Below are 20,316 nucleotides of genomic sequence, written 5' to 3'. Positions count from 1 at the left end.
TGGAATAGTTTGTAGGTTTTGGAAATCCTGTCTTGGGCGTTTTAACGCCGTGCGGGTTCACTAGTATTAATTTATTTCTTGACCGTTTTTTTAACAGGTCCGTACTTAGCTTTATACATTGAAATAAGCATGATCGTTAAAATTAACCTTGGAAACCCTGAATAACACAGCGTCAAAAATATTAATACCCTGAGGTTTTGACGATTTTCTTTATTTACTTTTTCCATTTCAATTTTTACATTTTTTTATTAAAATATAATTCATTCTACAGTAAAAACCAGCATAATAAATTTTTCCAATTTCATATAGAAAATTCAAGATATACCAAAAAATTTTCGACTTTTCAATTCGATTTCTTAAAAAAAATTTTAGTGTGGAGTTTTGTAGGCAATTAAATTTTAGCTCAATAAGGTTCAAGTTTCAAGTCACTAAAAATTACCGTAGAGATTTTTTTTGACAATGCGCAAAACCCTCGACAAAAAATCTCAAAAATCAACGGTAAATTTTATAGACTTGAGACTTGCACATTATTTTACTAAAATGGGGCTACAAAGCTGCAAGCTCCAATTTTTTTTAAGAAATCAAATTGAAAAGTTGAAAATTGTTTGCTATTTCTTGAATTTTCTCGATTTCTATATGAAATTGAAAAATAATCGATTCTGCTGGTTTTTGCTGTTGAACTAACTATATTTTTATAAAAAAAAAATTATATGGAAAATACTAATAATGAAACGTCAGGGTATTCATATTTTTGACGCTGACTGCATGTATATTCCCTTCCAAATTTGTCGTTGAAGGAGACATAAATCTAACAAATTAAAAATTGAAATTAGAATAGAATACTGGGATTTTTAAGCACATAAACAACTAAAAATTTATTAAGTTAATTCGTACAAGAAAATTATAAATATGACGTAAAGCTCTCGCAGGTATTACAATATATAGAGAAAAACAATACGGGTATTCATCTAAATACGGAAATGTCTCGTAACAGCGTAAACCTCGTAAATAAGCGGGGTCGATTATGGATGGCTGAAATTGTATTTCAGATGGCAACTGGCCCCTTAAAGTTGGCAACAGAGTTGCTGTATTGACAACTGCGTTTTTGTGGTTGCCGCGAAAATTTTGATTGCGAAAATCGGGCAGGTTCTGCAATTCACTTGCGAGTGAATTTCAACCCCTGCCAATTTGAATTCAAAGCGCACTTTACTCAAATTCACTCGAAAGTGAATTGCAGAACCGGCCGGAATATATTTATTTTTTTTTTTAACAGTTTCTGCTGTAGCTTTTTTTAACTCAACTTTGCTGGTACTTCAAAATTCTATTATTTTCAACTTTTAGTACTTAACTAAGTTTACGAGGTTTACGTGGTAAGGAGGCATTTACTCGTGTAGGTGAATTGCCTTAATATTATTCGGACCACTTAACTACACAAATACGTACGTATAAAATATTTTATAAGTTCTGAAATAAGGTGCACTTTTCACATATGGGTCTTTCGACATTGCCGCATCCACTGTAAAAATAGAAGTTATTAAAATTGTATTCTAACTTAAGAAATTCAACCAACTTACAACAATGAAACGCAACTATCGCATAAGAATATGCCACATTCAGCACATGAGTGACCACAGAATTCACACAACGGTTGAGAACAATTGCAACAATCACTGCGAACATAAGCATCACGATGGCAGCACTTTGATTTCCGGCTCTCCAAGGAAATATCAACTATTAAATCCGTTACATTGCTTGATGAAATTTCGCCATTTCCACGGAGCACAACCTGCCTCCAAAGTGGAATATCTGTAGTCGCCTCTGTTGCTGTATGCGTCAGGTCCATAGATTTGCTTTCGCGTGCTGCCCTAAATAGCAAATTTATGGTTTTTTCTAAAGGAATTAAAAATTATTATTATTAAATCAATAAATAAAAAAGAACCTTTTTCATACACAATGCTTTTATAAATGGATCAAAAATTAGAAAATAATATTTCTCAGTCCCATAGAATTTGTTCTGATAACTTTTGACATTGAAATTTTAGCAAAAGTCATTATATACCATTTACGAGATTGAAAACGAAAAACATGGAGCATATGCAATACAAAGCATTAGATTTAATTGACAATAGTCAAACTACATAACATAGACCTAACATTTCTACAGAGAAAGTACTAATTTGAGATCGATTTAAAGCGGTCGTTATTCATATATCCACATTCATAACTATATTACCCTTCATATCAGTAGAGGTATATTACATGCGCCCCACGCTTTTCATTTTCAATTTCATAAATGGATTATAATGACTTTTGGTAAAATTACAATATCAAAAGTTATCAATACAAAGTCTATAGGACTGAGAAATTTTATTTTCTAAATTTTAGTCCATTTATAAAAGCGTTGTATATTAAAAAGTTTTTTATTTTATTTATTTTATACTTTTTAGTCTTGTTTGTATAAAATTTTGAAATAGATATTAAAATAATTAAACCTGCGGTGAAAAGGGAACAGAAGACTATGCAAGCAAAATGTTTCCTCACGTTTAGTATAAACATACATACAGTGACGAACAAAAGTATTGGCACAGTGAATTTTTCGCTATATATGCAAAGGTTTTTATTCTAATTTATTTTCGATAATTTTTTATAAAAATATAGTTCATTCTACACCAGAAAACGTAATAATAAAAACTCTAAACTTTGTGCAAAACTCAGGAAAATTCATTAAATTTGCACACTAATTTGCAACTTTTTATTCAGATTTTCTAGAAAAATCCTAAGTATGCAGTTTTATAGCCCATTCAAATTTAGTATAACAAAGTGCAAGTTTAAAGTTGCTAGAAAATCGCGTTGATTTTTGGCAATTTTTTTATTGGAAGGTGTTGCTCATTTTGTCCATACAAAAAATAATTGTCGAATTACTTTGTATGGAAGAACTTGCGTGAAAAAAAATTACCAAAAATCAATGCGATTTTCTAGCGACTTCAAACTTGCACTTTGTTATACTAAATTTGAATGGGCTATAAAACTGCATACTTAGGATTTTTCTAGAAAATCTGAATAAAAAGTTGCAGATTAGTGTGCAAATTTAATGAATTTTCCTGAGTTTTGCACAAAGTTTAGAGATTTTATTATTATGTTTTCTGGTGTAGAATGAACCATATTTTTATAAAAAATTATCGAAGATAAATTATAATAAATAACTTTGCCTATATTGCGAAAAATTCACTGTGCCAATACTTCTGTTCGGCACTGTATGTACATACATACTAATAGCAGCAGTTAATTTCATTTAAAGAAATGGCGTGTCGTCCATTTCCGCTGCAGCGTATGTAATTAGTGCATATATTTAGACGCAATATTTAAGTTCTTTTGGCGGGGCGACACGCAGTGCGGCCGATTGCCAAAAAGCTGGCCAAAATTCGAAAATTTGAGTAATTCACTCGAAAATCGAACCTTGGGGGTTTTTGGGGTCGCTGATTACAAATTTTGTATTAAATGTAAGAAAACTCACCCCCTTCACCCCTTATCGACCACCCCCTAGGGTAAAATATCATGTATTATTGGGCATACTCAAGTTACATATCGTTTTCGAGGTTTTTGGGGTCGCTGATTACAAATTTCATGTCATAATTACATAATTTAAAATGGTAAATGCTATATGGCATCACCCAGAACTTTTTAAGTCCCAAGCGAGCCCACCTCACATAACTCAGGGCTTTTAACTTAAATCAAAGAAATGAAAACCAATTTTGATGTTATCACAAAAATTTTTATTACAATTAAGAAGTATACATAACACATGAATTAAGAGATAGAATTACAGTATAATATGATAATATCGCAGGGACGAAAGTACATTAAAAAATAATATTACATGAAGAAACTTCCGTTGTCCTCAAGGTCATTGACATCAATATCTGTTTCCGACTCAGACGTTGGCGCTGAGCTATTGTCTGCACTTTCTTGCTCTGTTTCTTCTCTACCAACAGATGGAGACGATAATAAATCAATAGTTTCTGCAGAAAGAGATTTCAGCGGCTTACTTGGCAATTTTCGGCAACTCGAAATATTAGGATCCGAGGCTACTAAAAATCGTCCTCCATTGTCTTTCGTCTGTAATTCTTTCTCGCAAAGCTGAGGCGATAGATGGAATAAAACTTATTGCAGGCCTACTAAAGTAGGCATGTAGTACCACTTGTCAGTTTGTAAAATTTTTTTAGCTAATTTAACAGTGTATTTGCGAAAATTATCTGCATTATTTCATGACCACTTGAGATGGCTTGCAACATAATATAAAAAGAATATATGATATCTTCATCGATGCCAGTTATTTTCGCAGATTGTCGAAATTTAAAAAAAAAATTACGAGCTGTATTACCATCGTTTGAGGTGGCACTTCCAGCTTTCGGCTTATCAACATTGAGGCCCAGTTCTGTTTTAAAGGCAGCTTGTATTGATTTTTTCCTATTCGCGACCGACTATTTTTCCTGTGCAGTTCGTGCTTGCCATTTTTGAATTCGTAATTTGTAAGATAAATGCAATAAAAATTCGAAGCATCTAATCCAACAATGTAAAGACGATAAGCCAAATTTCAAGTTGTCTGTATTAACTTTTTTTTGTAGCATTTCATCTATATCATTAGAAGTCTTTGAAGTACAGTTGCATAGATAACAACGCATTGCAGACATTGTGTCAGTTAATGAATTGCACTATCTATCATTGATAAAGTAAGATCATACTTTACACTCACGAGTTGTCCATCAACAGTAGTTTAAAATGGTGTTAAATTCTTTATCTGGTCTTCCACGTCATTTACTGTTTTTTTAGTCAAGTCCAGGGACTCTTTTGCACATTGAATTGCCATAGGACGACAACATCTTGGTGAGGATGGCCTAGGATTTTTCCAAACTACAGTTATTTCCTTCGTTTCAGAGTCTCTGTATACAAGCTGTAGGGGGAGGAGGGAGGGGAAAAAAATATTTTCGTCACTTACTTCGATTCCATCATCCGCTTTATGCTTGTAGTCACTGTGTCCAGAACTACCATCACATCCCCACTTAACGATTAAGATCAAATTTTCTTGTATTTTTTCAGATAAACATAGAACAACTTCCATTTGATACAAAATAGTACGATTAGTTGTGTGAACTAATAATGAATGCAATGTAACTGATGCTTCATATTCATTGAAACGAAGACCTACAGCCGGATAGCATTGTAATTATGCTTTTTGTATATTTTTATAGGATGGCAGCATTTTTAATTTTTTTTGTAGATGTGCATTACGCAACTGCTGATATTTGCCTTGAGATAACCCAAGTTCAATAAAAAGTGACAAGGTCTCGTCGTTCGTGAATGGTAAATTTAAATTTCCATACTCCAGTGGTTTTCTGTATTTTTTAGCTTTGGTTGGACTTCCTTCCGAGATATCTCGCACCACTTTTGCAAAATCTGTTTTACCTTCAGATCGTAATTTACTTGTTGAGTATAACAGTTCTTTAGTCGAAACAGTAGCTCGTAGATATTTGGTTTTTCTGCGCTTTGTTCGTTCTGATGATTCTGAAAAACTCAATTCTGGCCGACCTACTTTACAATCCTTTTCAATATTTTCTACTTGCGGATAAATTTTTTTCGGATCTTTTTTATCACCTTTTTCCAAATTAACAGTCTTACTTAACCAATGGGTTTTTTTTTAATTTTTCTTCAGTCCTATTACTTAAATCCCATATTGTTTTCATCTTACACACCAAATCTGATATTTGCCGTTTCACGTCTTCTGATAAATGATAAGTCGCATTTCGGTTTTCGGACAAAAATTTTTCGATCCTTTCATAAATCACTCTGATGTCATCAAGGCGAATTAATATAAGGTGATAGCAGGAGTACAAAAACAAAAATTTACACGTATTTTGTTTTTGCTTAGGCGGCATAAACTGTCAAACTCTTGTAAGAGTGTGTGTAGAAATTCAACCAAAATTTTTCAATTTGATATCAGAAGCCGTGCGGCGAAACACATACACAAAATCAGCAGAGCTAGTAACACCACCTTATATAAATTCGCCTTGGATGTCATCCTTCAAAACATTCTTTATTATTTGAAACAACTGCAACCTTGATAAATCATTAGTAGTAGACATATTGGAATCTGAAAACAAAGTTATTTTTATACAGTTGTAGAATTACGTTGACGTATTAGATAAAACTAGCGTTAAGACGCCAAAATTGAGCTTAACATTTTAAACAGATGGCAACACCATTCACAATCCCTTTTTGAACGAAGAGAGGTCTCACATGGCACCGGTATTTCATTTCCACAAAATTCAAACCACCGTGCGCCACTAAAAAGGTCCTAACTTTAAGAATTAAAACCTTAATGCACATTTAGAATGACGGTGCTGATCTGAGGACCTTCACATTAAAGATCTGATGACCATAACAAAGAACCCAGTTCTCCAAGACCTTAAAATTCTGTAAAAGCTAAATAAATTAGGCTTTTCAAACAGGTGGCAACCTTCTGCGAAGTATTTTCAAACTAAAATTTTTAAAGCTCTTTCGTCTGATACTTTGATACATAATTTAATTACCTTAATAATTATTGAATTTAATTTTTTTATCACCTGGAAACCCTCCTAAACAGTTCAGATATAAATCCGTCTCCAACCCATGAACGATTGAATCACCTCTTTTAGTAATTTATTTAACTTAATAATTCATTTAAATTTAAAATTTTCAACAGCTGGCAACTCTCTTCAAACCACCAAACAATATTTTGATGTTTAAACTGAAGATTTCTTAGCACTCTTTCGTTTAACACCCATAGTTTAATACTGCATATAACTAAATTCGGCTTTTAAAGCAGGTGGCAACCCTTTTCAAAATATTTTCAAATTACTACCTTCTTAAACTCCTTTAGTCTAGACCCCTGTGGGGGAACATTTTGTAAATTACCTTTGTAATTTCCCTGTTTAAAATTTTATTTGATTTTTTAAACAGGGGCAACACTCTCACAGTTAAGTTAAGAAGCAAAGCTTTTAATAACCATTTTGCCTGATCCCTATGGCAACTCTTCTCAAAAAGTAAAACCTCAGTGCACATCTGCAACCAAGCCTTTTAATTTGACACCTCATTTTTGAAAATCGAGCGAAGGATGGGGATATGATGGTATTGATTTATAAATAATCTCAACTTGATTTTTTAAAAGGTGGCCATTCTTCCCGGAAAAGTAAAAGCCTACTGCACATCTACATATCAAGCCCTTTAATTTGATACGTAATTTTTGAAAATCAAACGAATGGTTAAGATCTGATGACCTGGACAAAAAGTCCTTTCGCGTATTATATATATAGATATAGTTAAATTCGACCTTTTGGGGAGGTGGCAGCCCTTTTGAAAAGTAGTTTCGCGCTAAGATATTCTTAAATATTCTTCGTCTAACTTTGCGATACATATTTTAATCAACTGATGAATTAAGTTGAATTATACTAATTAAACATGGGGCAACTCCGCTAAATATAGTTCAGAAATAAAGATTTTTCAACCTAACTTCGATTAGTACCCATATTTTAATAATTCATTTAACTTATTTAATAATTTGAATTCAATTTTGGGTAACCCTCTTTCAACACCACAAAAAAAATTTAGTATTCAAACTAAAGATTTCATATAATTTGTGGATAAGTTAATTAAATTCGACATTGCAAGAAGGTGGCAACCCTCTTCAAAATATTTTCAAACGGCCACCTTCTGAAGCCACTTTCGTTATCCGCCCATATGTTCAAACATATTTCTCCCAATTAATTTTCTTAATTCAAATTGAATTAAATTTTTCAAACAGGTGGCAACCCTCCTAAAGTTAAGTTAAGAAGCAAATATTTTCAAAACCCTTTCCACTGATGCCTATTTTGTAATAATTGATTTTTTTTAGATAATTTGAATAAAATTTTTGAAAGGTGGCAACTCTTTTCAAAAAAGTAAAACCTTATTGCATATCTGCAGTCCAAGAGTTTTAATTTGACACCTTATGCTTATATGACGGCATTGCTTATTATATAGTTGATAGTCAATTGTTCTACAGGTGGCAATTCCTTTCGAAAAAATAAAACCTTATTGCACATCTACAGACCAAGCGCTTTAATTTGACATCTCATTTTTGAAAATCGGGCGAACGGTACAGATCTTTTATGCTGCACAAAAAATGCCTTCGCGTATTATATATATGGATGTATATCAAATATAAACTTGGATAGTACAGAGAAATAAAAAAAAAATCTTACTACATAATTATTATTTTTTACATAACATTTGTATACTCTTATAGGGCATTCGCACGAGGCGATTTTACAGGCAACAAAAGTTTAATGCGAAGTTGAATGAGAAATTGAATGAGAAGTTGAAAGTGAAAAAGTTGCCATCCCTATTCAGACGAGGCGATTTTCGATCCAACACGAATTGTTATTTACATTATTGAAAATGAATTTAAATCGCAAAATTTTATCAATTGGCGTAAATTTGGTACCGAAGCATTGGTAGAAGTGCTTTTAGCGAAGCGGAAAGATAAAATAAAAGTAAAAAAGTAAAAAAAGGTATGTATACAGAATGTAAACAAACACAGGGTTGCAAGGAAAAAAAGTTGAACGAGCTCAAAGTTGACTGGCAACCCAACTTTGTTGAAAGCGATTAGTTGAAAGGCCGTTCGGACGAGGCGATTTTTGCTTTCAACTAAAAGTTGCCTGAAAAATCACCTCGTGCGAAAGCCCTATTAGAGTAATCATAATAAGAAAACCTATTAAATTTAAAGTTTAAAATTACCCGCGGCTATTAATGTAAAACAGAAAAATCGATGATATACAGAAAGTTACCATCCTGTATAGGTAGATCCCCTATTCAATGTGTATGTCCCTCTCTCCCTTTTTCTTAATCTTATTCTATTTCTCTCTTGTATTATGTGTGTGTTGTTAGGAATTTCTTTTTAATGATCCTATTTATTGCAGTTCCGATAATGTTTTGTAACTAAGTTGTCACATACTCTATTTTATTACAGTAAAAAGTCCATTACAACTCAAGTGGCAGATAGTGGCAGCTGAATTTTGTTTTAATCGATAGCTTATACTTTTACAAGAAATCTCCAAAAGGTTTAAAGCCAGCATCCAACAGCGTTTTATTGTTATTTTATTTGAAAACCCAAATTTTATTGAAAAAAAAAGAAAAAAAAAGTACCCTTATCATTGTATTCATAAAAATTGTCGGTCAAAGAATTAATATTTATTCATTTTTTTACATATTTCACTAACCTTCGGACGTACATTCCATTTGACTTTCTTCGGTTTCCTTTGCTGCCATCACTTTGACACGTTCACAATGTTTCATGTATATCTACAACATTATACTGCGTTTATGAAAATGACAAACTATAACTAAGAGTGGAGAAAGGCTTGAGGTATATAGGTACGGTGACCATCCGTTCTGTTTTTTGCAGGACCGTACTGTTTTTCAAAGGTCGGTCCTGCGTAGTTTTTCAAACCTGAAAAACCTGAAAATGTACTGATTTTTTCCAAGTGTCCTGCATTTGGCCCGCATTTTATTCGTTATTTTAAAATTATCGGACAATGGATGAATTTTTTCAAAAAAGTGTTTTTTGGTACTTTTCGTAGCTTTTCTTCAATATCTCATGAAAAAATCTCCCAATCAACGTAAGCGACTTACAGCTCGAAGGGTATTGATGTGCCTCTTACCAAAATATATAACTTGTGGCGACTTCAATGAAAATTATTGGTGCTACAGGCGACCATTTGCATTTTGTCGTCAAAGTCGAAAAAAGTGAGATTTCCAATCAAATACGCAGTTTCATTTGATTATTTTTTCATTATTTTAAAAATTCGATAAAGAAGATATATCATTACAGTAAATTTTGAGCCAAAGATAATGAAAATCGGATTAGAAATGTAGATGCTATGGAGCGCAATCTGCACAAATTATATATTTTTGTAAAGGGCACTTTGTAACTCGTCGTTTAAGTCGATTCATGACGTCGATTTTTGACAAATAACTGCGAAAAGTACCAAAAAACAAAAAAAAGGTTATTGTTTTCGTTTTGAATGACTCAAAATTTGCCTATAAAATAATCTTTTAAAGATTTTCACTTTTCGTGTAAGCTATTGTAATTATAATATGTTTTACTATACTTTTATAAATATTCATGTAAAACAAGATTAATATCGATGAAGAAAACGTGATTAATTTTTAAAGTGTAAAATGTATTAAGATTTTAGAATCATAAATACTCTTTTGATATTTTTATACTACGTAAATATATGTTGGCATACTTTTGAAAAATTGTCCTTCATTTTGAATCCATATTTATGGTCACCGTAGGTATAGGCCGTTATTAGGAACGATTTTATATTCTTATAGGGTCCCTTTAGCCAACTGAATGCTTAAAAATCCCTATCTAGAAACTTTTATTTTGCGAATTTTGGCCAGCTTTTTGGCAATCGGCCGCACTGTGCGACATCTAGAGTCTTTTAATTGTATCTCTTTGATGGGCAGTGTCTTTCCCGCGGGCAAAGCTCTTTTAAGCATTCCTTTACATTTTGTATAGGAGCGTGCAGAGTAAAAGCTCTCTGTGCTCATCGCTGCTTTGATATGATGCCTACAACGAGGTTGATATCTAGACTAGGTTGATATCTAGAACTTTCCATAAATAACTTTGCTACATTCATAGTATAAATCAGGGACGTGAACCGGCTTTGAACCGAACCGGTTTTGAACCGGAAAACCGCTTTTTTCTATTAATTAACTGAACCATTAACCGAACCGAAATTTTCCACAAATATTTGATCCGAAGCGAAAACCGAACCACTTTCCATAAAGGTTTAAAGGTTCGTTTTAACCAAGTTTTAATAGATAAATGTACCCACTTGTTTTCTTTTTGTTAAACATGTTAATACCTACCATGTTTGTTTACCATGAGACAATATCAAATGTAAAGACAACCCATCTCATTTGACAGACACTTGACTCTTATCGTTGCGCGTTTTTACACTTGACACTTAAACTTGCGCGTTATTTTTTATACCCGAGCGCACTTGTGCACAAGGGTATTATAACTTTGGTCACATAACGGTTGTTTGTAACAGGTAAAACGAATCGAGATAGATATAGACAAATGTATATATAAGTGATCAGAATGATAACTCGAGTAAAAATTGAGATATCTTAACGAAACTTTGTACGTGCACTTCTTTCGGGCGTAGGGCGGATGGTTTTGAAAATGGGCAAAATCGGACAATAACCACGCCTATCTCCCATATAACGGTTTATTCAAAATTGATGCTTGCGACAATCCTTTACCTATTTCTTGGTTTATGATAAACTTTTGGAAAACGGGCGTGGCACCGCCTGCTTGTGATCACGTATATGTATCTCGGTAACCGGTCTACCAATTTATACCAAACTCGGTATGGCTATTGTGCTTGCCACATAAAAGCAAATCGTTAAAAATTATTGAAATCAGACTAAAATTGAGTCCGCTTTTCATATAACGGTAAATTTCAGAAATGCTTGAAACTTCAATATTTCGAAATTTAAGGACGCTAAATTACTCAAAATTTATACACCCCGGCTTACCATGTTACGGTGGCTTTCGGAAAGGTGAAAGTCGTAAATTTAATACCAGCGCCGGGTATTTAATGTTAGACTTTGTTACTTGTTTGTTTTTCGAACCGTTGAACCGAACCGAAACCCCGGTTCAAAGACCAAAAAAACCGCTTTGACGAACCAATCCAAAAGTGCAAAAGCGGTTCGAACCGCTGAACCGAACCCACAAAATTTTTCATCCGGTTCACTTCCCTGGTATAAATGGTGGTCTGGATATACCAAGTTGAGAAAAGCGTTGTAAAATGAAAAGGAATATAATCGTTAAATTTAAAAATTTACTAACTTTATCTATTTTACAATAAAAAACGTAAGTAAATACTAGTTTACTTAATAAGTTAAGTAAATTCCAATGATTTGAAAGGTACTTGGCTGAAAAAAACTGTATTCGTAATCGGAATGCAATATCAACCAGAGTCCATATAGGAAACCCGATAGTAACTACGACAAATAAATTGTAGCGTATTCTGAAGAAAGTCGGACTAACAAGAAATATACATGTAAAACCTGTTTTTTTTTAATTCTATACAAATTTGTTATGTTTGAAATGCAGCCGTGGATACTAGCTGACAGGGAAACTTGCAAATTTGCGTTCGCGCAAGTTTCTCTACTTGAGAGAGAATTTGGGGGCATTTTCTCTTACTATCTGATATTTTGAGTGATAATTCTCCCTGAATTTCCGACGAACAAACCTATTATCTTCCCGAAGAATTTAGCTTTACATAGAAATTTGTGCTCTTTTATTTTCATTTTGACGCATTTTAGTGTTGGTTCCTTTAATTCAAGTTGGCCTTCGAAGTTTAAATAAGTTCTCAGCTGAAAAAGTTTGTTCAAAAAAATACATATGCCTGTGCACATAGTGCTTGAAAATAGCTGTGCACATAGTGCTTGAATAGTGTTGTAATTAAGGCAGAATTGAATAATAGCGCATATTCAATACTTGTAACTAGGGATGTTTCGAATATCATATTCCTCACATTCGCGATCGCGAATCCGAATGCGAATGTTAGGAATAACATTAAAAAAGTGATAATCAACTTAAGTCATCGTTTTTAATATTTAAAAATTTTATAAATTATTAGAACATTGAACGAGTGCTTAACCTATCTATACAGTGTTTTAATCTAGTAGTCAAAGTTCAAAAGGGGCATATTATATTAAAAAAAAATAAAATTGTGCTGCCTTTTCTCGAATGAGGCGATTTCTTGCAGGACCGTACATAAGGCCGGCAGCACTGACCAATTGCTCACTAGGAATGCTGGCGGGTGGAGCGCTCAAATATTTGCGGGCCAGATTTGTCAATTTGTCGTATTTTAGTTTAGTTTTCCACCAATCGAGGTGATTTTAACCGAGATGAGCTGGTTTTTCTTTAAGATAGGCCTTAGTGTGGGCTTTAATTTCACATTTTTTATGTCTCCAGATTCTACATCCGAGCCTTCGCTGTTGCTGGAGGAATCTAAAATTATTTCTAGGTTGCTTATAAGACTTTTAGCAGTACTTGTTGAAGGCCCATCAATGTTGCTTGATATACTCTACTTAACCATGATCCAACTACACAAGATCTGACAAGATGAATCAAAATAAAAAAGTAATTTTCTGGCTGACGTTTATAATTTCGGCGCCATGTTATTTTCTGTGAAAAGTAAACAAAAAATATGAAGAAGAAGCATAAAGAAAAAAATGCAAGCATTTAGTCTGTTCCTTTGAACTTCGGACTAAAACCTGTGGAACTGTCAAACTACAATTTTACTTTCTCAAATGAGAGTAAAAGGAGAACAGATGCAGAAGTGCATAGGAACGCAAAAAACACTACTTCCTGTAAAAACGTCAGTCGGTTTGTTTACATGTCATTTGTACAACATTGATTTAGCTGAAATATCACTAAATAATTATTAAAATCTATACATATTCAAACATTTCGTTGTTTAATTTCATTTTTTTTACAAATATAAGGTACTTTGCTTTCACCGCTGTTAGTTTTTGCTTGCACATGCAAATCAGCTGACCGTTTGACACTTTTCATGAACTTACAGGAAAATAAACTCTGGACTAAATCCTGTAACTTCTGACTAGGAACAGTTGCTCAGTTACTCTCTCAAATGTGTTCCCACTTACAGGTTTTATGTCAATAGGAACGACTTCCTGTAAGTTCTGACTAAATCCTGTAAACCGGACTGCTATTGGAACAGACTAAATGTTGTAGCACATGTTTGTGCTAACCAATTTATTATTTTTGTACGTGTTTTTGCATCCAATCACCGCACACTTCATTTTAATTAGATGTGCACAAAAAATTTATTGAAAATCGCTAAAAAATCACTCAAGTAAACCACCGACAAAATACTTGGTGAACTACGCCGATATTGCACGATTATGGCGACGGGCCCCAATATTGACAGCCTATGCGGGAAAATCAGCGACTATCTCACCGATCTTGCAAACTTCTTCACTGCCAGCAGCCTCACCATCTCCGCCGCGAAATCCACCGCCACACTGTTCACCACCTGGACAAAGGAAGTTAGGCTAGAGCTGGATGTTTACGTCGATGGCAACAAAATACCGACGGTCAACCACCCCAAAATCTTGGGAGTCACGTTCGACAGCCTATTCTCCTTTTCTGCGCACGCCTCAGCCACTTGCGAAAAGATGCGAGCTAGGAACAAAGTCCTCAAGTCACTAGCCGGCAGCACTTGGGGAGCCGACAAAGAAACCCTACTTACAACGTACAAAGCAATCGGCCGGTCGGTGGCAAACTACGCAGCGCCAGTATGGACGGCGGGTACCAGCGATACACAGTGCAGAAACCTACAAACATGGCAGAATGCAGCTCTACGCACGGCTACAGGCTGCCATCTCATGTCGTCCGAGCATCACCTCCACCAAGGAAGCCAGATGCTGGCGGTGAAAGAGCACAACACGTTGCTATCGAAGCAGTTCCTCGTGGGTTGTTACCGTGGAAATCACCCCAATAACGCCCTGCTTCGAAATGAACCGCCTCCCCGACATGTCAGACGTCACCTGCACGACTGGAAATCCGACGTAGAGCCGTGCTTAGACCACCCATTCGACGCAGAGAAATACAGAGCGGCCACCAGAAACGACAACATCGACGCCACCCATCAACATCGACGAAGCCGAACTGCCTAGAGAGACCAGGTGCACCCTAGCACAACTCCGTTCTGGGTGGTGCCACAGATTAAACAGCTATCTCTCCCGGCTGAACCCAGAAGTGGCAGACACATGCCCTGCATGCGGGCAAGGTCCACACAACACCCAACACCTCTTCGCATGCGCCTCTAACCCCACGACCCTGACACCAGAAGCACTATGGACCGCGCCTATAGATGCCGCCCGCTTTCTCGGCCTCAGGCTTGTCGAGTCAGAGGACGAAGACGATCCTTGACGAAACCCCGGCGGGTTGAGTACTGCTGCTACAACAACAACAACAACAACCGACAAAATACACATAAAGAAAGAAGCAAAACAGAAATAGCAAACTTCAAAATTACAAACGTCACACACTTTTTTCTCAATTGCTATTACAAATGGATGCTTCTCAACCGGTCAGATCTGTTCTAATTGGTTCATGCTACTTAACCGTCTAGCGCCCTGAGAAGGTAAAAGCCGGTTATTGTCACCCTGGCACCCTGGTTAGACAGACATAGAGCCATTTCAACAATATTAAAATGGACTCTCTGCCCATGTACACATTTGCATTCGCAAAACATTCGTATCATTTGATGCGAATGGGAAGGTCGAATGCAAAAATGTGTAAAATGATGGGAATCATTCGCATAACTAATGCGAATGCAAATATTCGCAACATTCCTGCTTGTAATACGGCACTATATCCAAACACGAACGCGTGTTAAGCAAACAGTGAAACAATTTGTTATTTTCTAAGTTAAATGAACAAGTTCTATCGTTCTTGTTGAATCATGATAGCGCAACGCTCGTAGTTCATGTTCTTTTTCATTTTTATGTACGTATATATAAATGGATGTGGTCGAAGAACAAAAAAAAAAAATCCCACAATTCAAAACTATGGCTGACTTCCAAAACGTATCTATTAGGGCTGTGCGATTAATTGATTACTCAAAATTTTAATTAATCATAACGTAAATAACTCAATTATTCGATTAATTGGAAATTATGATTACTCAAAAGTTCAGTTACTCGAGTAATCAATATTTTTGATTAACCAAAAACAAAAATATTTGAGTAATTTGCTTTATGATTAATCAACATTTCGAGTAAAATGAGTAATCAACATTTCAACTCTTTACATATGTATAAAGTAGTTAAAGTTCCTTGATACTTTGAAAACAACGTTTCTGTTTTCAAAAATTAAAACAAAAATTTTTTTTCATATACAGAATGTAAAAAAGAAAATAAGCATTTTCCAAAGCAAACTCTTTTATCGAGCAAAATTATTGTTTTTGAGTAATCATATTTCAAGTAACTCGATTAATCATCGTTTTGAGTAATCAAAATCTTGATTACTCGAGTAATTGATTAACCGAATAATTGATTAACCAACTTGCTCGAGTAATCGAATAATCGCACAGCCCTAGTATCTATACAATGTTTGGAAACTGTTATACTGCGGTATTCAAACTGTTTATATATGCAGAGTTGCGACACATTGCAACCATATACATTGCATATTTTAAATATTCAATTTAGCAATGAACAATTTTTCTGAATTTTCCATTTTTGAAACACCAATGGTAACCAATAACAAACGAAGCATCAACTTTATTTCTGCGCTGATTGCTATATCGATGCATTTCGATAACTTTCCGGATGCGTTTTGGAAAAGTATACATTGTCAATATTTTGTAGTTTGGCGTTATGGAACATTATACTTTATATACTATAAATACGGTGACCATCCGTCCTTTATTTTAAAGGGCAGTCCTTTATTTTAACCCCCTGTCCTTTATAATTTTTTTCAAAATAAACGACGCCTTTTGTCCTTTAGTTCTTAAACTGTCCTTTAAATCGGCTCTGCATTTTTCAAAGGTAAAGTTTTAAACGCAGAATATGAAAAATAAAAATGTCCCTTATAAAATATATTGAAAACTTTCGCCAGTTTGTTTCGCAAGGTTTATATTTCGCAGGGTTTCTATTTAATCGGTAATCTTTGTACAATCTATAAATCACAGGAAAGTTGTGCCCAGGATTGTGTTACACGCCAGTTCCACTGAAAGAGAACAATAGACATCCTGCTGCACAGTGGTTCAAAACTGGCATTCATTCACTTCATTTTTCGCTTAATTTGATTAATTGTTATTTTTTATGAAAGCTTACAATATTTGCAAGAGGCCAGTTGAGCCTGATTTCTAAATTTTAATTTGATTATATTAAATTTTTTAGTGCAAAATGCACAAAAAGTAGCAGCTTTGAAGAAAATGTATTCTTCTGTTCCAGTTAATAAATGTTACATAACAAAAGCTAGTTGAAAATAATTGTATGGTTCTCCCAAAACAAAAAAATTTTGAAATGTTATAAAAAAATGTTCACCAAAATAAAATTTTTTTTTTTGGTTTTTAGTAAAAATTGGTGGAAATATGAAGGCTCCAGTGGATTATGAACATTGAATTCGAATTTTGAACCACTGTGTGCTGGCTTCGTCGTGCAGTATGAATTATGGTAAACGCATTTTGGTAGCAAAGGATGGCGAAGTCCTTGAAAAGGATTTGGCTTCATTTTTCGCTACAGCAGGGGAACTTATACAATTAAATAATATAATTAAATAGTAAATATTTGACTTAAATTACGATATGGGCAAGGTACTTTTATCATACAAGTTGTATGTACGTATTTTCAAATCATTTTGAAAAAAATGTCCTTTATTTTACGTTGGTTAATATGGTCAACGTAACTATATAGCAATCGACGTTTTGGAAGTCAGCCTATCTCACAGCCCGCAATTGAATTTTTAATAGATAGATTAAAAAATAGAAAATGCCAACTTGAAAAGGGTTAAAAGTTATTCATCATTTGAAATTATAGTCGTTGCTCAAAAGAGAGAAAAGTCAAAATCACTTCTACCTTATTTGTGCTTAAGAGCTTATAACTTCCAATTAATTGCAGCTTTTTTGACAGATTACCCATTGAAAATTATGTAAAAAGCTGCAATTAACTTTAGTGTGGTCTTTATTTGGGAAAATCTTCCAATAATGGCCAAGCTTTGAAAAGGAGATGAGGGGGGAAGAGAGAGGGCCAGCCTTATTTTTGAAATCTGAAGGTCCCCGCCCTCTCCGGAGGCTTATAGTTTGCAAGTAATTAGTAAAATTGCAAAAGAAGTAAAATTCAATCTCACTTTTTCCTTTGTAGAGCAATTGAACTCTGCTGCCGCACATCCCAAACAAAAAAATGTTCAACAAACTGAAAACGGGAAAAATGTAAGCGCATTATGTTTTTATTGCATATCTTCATTATATACCGAAGTATTGCTTTAAAAAAAAGCGGCGCATGCGAAAATTTCCAGTATATCGTAGTAATGATTTTTTTTTAAGTACCTACATTTTTATTAAAAACTTTCAATACATATTGAAATACTGGATTTAAATATAAGCGCCACAGGCGAAAATATGTAATAAAAAATCACGCGATCTCGCCTTATCCCGGAATTTAGTTGAAGAACGCCCTATCTCAGCTTATTTTCAATGTATTTTCGTTTGAGTAGGGCGTTTTTGAACCGAATTCTGAGATAGGGCGTTATTCAACCAAATTCTGAGATGTAGACTCTCGCCCTGTGAATGCCGTTCTAGGCACATAACCACCGGACGTGGACAGAACAGAACTTTGTCTGCCTCGGGAGACTAGCACTACAATAGCCCAACTTCGCTCTGGCTATTGCAGCAGGCTCAACTCTTACTTGAGTAGAATCAACGAGGATGTGCCCAACCAATGCCCGACATGTGGAGAGTCGCCACATGACTCCCGGCACCTCTTCACATGCCCTAAGAACCCCCCCACTAAGCTAACGCAACTGTCCCTATGGACAGCCCCTGTGGAAGTCGCACACTTCCTGGGCCTCCCCCTAGCTGAAACTGACGACAACGCTGATGGATGAACCGCCCCGAACGGGGCTTAGTAGCTGCTACAACAACAACAACATAGAGTGTTTTTCAATAAAATTCTGAAATAGGGCGTTTTTCAATCGAATTCTGAAGTAGGGCGTTCTTGAAGTTTTCTGAGATAGGGCGTTTTTGAACTGGCTGCCGAGATAGGTCGATCTTCCACTCAGCCATCGATATACTTTATATTTTGTAATGCCTCACAAAGTATTTTTTGGTATAGTTTCCAAAGATCTGGAATTACATACTTCGCAGTTCTCGCTCAACAATTGTGTGTTTACAGATTCTTTGCGAATAGAAACTTATTTAAAGAACTCTTTTATAAGTATTAATTGTTAAATATTTAGTAAAAAAAGATGTGCATTCATTCGTTTATGAAGAAAAGATGATATATTAATGAAAAGCAAAGTGAATAGTGCAGTGTTTATAAAAAATATGTGAAGTAATGCGGAACGGCCGCTGTGGTGTAGTGGTAAGCAGTGCGCGCTTTCACTCATCAGCACCTGGGTTCAAGCCCTGGTCAAAGCAACATCGCTAAAAAATATAGAAAAAAGGTTTTTTCTTAACAGCGGTCGCCCCTCGGCAGGCAATGGCAAACCTCCGAGTGTATTTCTGCCATGAAAAACAGCTTCTCATAAAAATACAATCGCCGTTCGGAGTCAGCGTAAAACTGTAGGTCCCTCCGATTTGTGTGATAACATCAAGGCGCATGCCACAAGTCGGAGGAGAAGCTCGGCCAAACACTAACATATGTGTAAGCGCCAATCTATAATGGGGAAATTTTAACAATAAATAACTTTAAAACTGTTGCCATTTCTACACAAAATGTTGAAGGTATCGCTCAATGAGCACTTCCTCAACACGCCCTGCGAATTTCATTAAAAAATTCGCTATACTTCGCCCGATATAGGAAATGGTCTGTTATTGGAAAACTCAGCAGTTGAATCATATAAATTCCTTATTAATAGAATAGTTAACTCACCATGAATTTTGGTCATTTTATTTTGGTCCGCCTGGTCCACAAATTTTTCGCTAATGAGCTTCTTGGTTTGTGGCACGAATGTATCGAAGTCTTCGCAACGCTGTCGCTTGAGCATGTTTATAACGGGAGTTTAAAGCGCAGCTTCACCAAAAACTTGTTTAATCGCCGGCAAAAGTTTTGTTAAAATATATTTTTTTTTGGGTTTTGGGTTGGTTGCCAGGAACTTAAATTCCCCAAACGCCAGGCTGTCCCTCCTTGTCCGTATTTATTCCTCTTGGTGCTACAGGATCATGTAGCTAGTGTATTTTTAATATCGACAAGTTGAGTGTAACTAAAAATGTCAAAATAGCCTTGGTCAAAATATTGGAATTATTTTACGTGAACGCCAAAGAACAATAAATAACTAAAGCTGAAATTAGTCAAGAACGTAAACCTACCGGTACGTAAACCCGAGACAGCTGACACGATCTGTCTTACCAAAGCACCATGTAAATGAAAACTCAACACCGCAGAATTTTTCTGTAGTTGTAGCCCAGATACAAGAAGAAGAAGGTAGTTTCACTTCAAAATTTTTGACATAAACCGTGTCTG

At 34.9% G+C, this 20,316-nt stretch overlaps 1 protein-coding gene across 1 annotated transcript; it reads right to left on the bottom strand.

The window, feature by feature from the left end:
• Window positions 1–856: 856 nt before the first annotated feature.
• LOC118751233 lies at window positions 857–20,120 on the bottom strand. The gene is made up of 3 exons (XM_036486007.1): window positions 19,726–20,120; window positions 1,575–1,890; window positions 857–1,516 (listed from the first exon to the last, which is right to left on the bottom strand). The coding sequence occupies exons 1-3, from the start codon at window positions 19,838–19,840 to the stop codon at window positions 1,456–1,458; spliced, it is 492 nt and encodes a 163-aa protein (XP_036341900.1). The 5' UTR covers window positions 19,841–20,120; the 3' UTR covers window positions 857–1,455.
• Window positions 20,121–20,316: the final 196 nt, after the last annotated feature.

The sequence above is a fragment of the Rhagoletis pomonella genome, unplaced genomic scaffold, assembly GCF_013731165.1.
Source record: "Rhagoletis pomonella isolate Grant_MI unplaced genomic scaffold, Rhpom_1.0 Rhpom_scaffold_00611, whole genome shotgun sequence".
Lineage (NCBI taxonomy): Eukaryota > Metazoa > Arthropoda > Insecta > Diptera > Tephritidae > Rhagoletis > Rhagoletis pomonella.
This window is presented reverse-complemented; position numbering and strand designations above follow the sequence as displayed.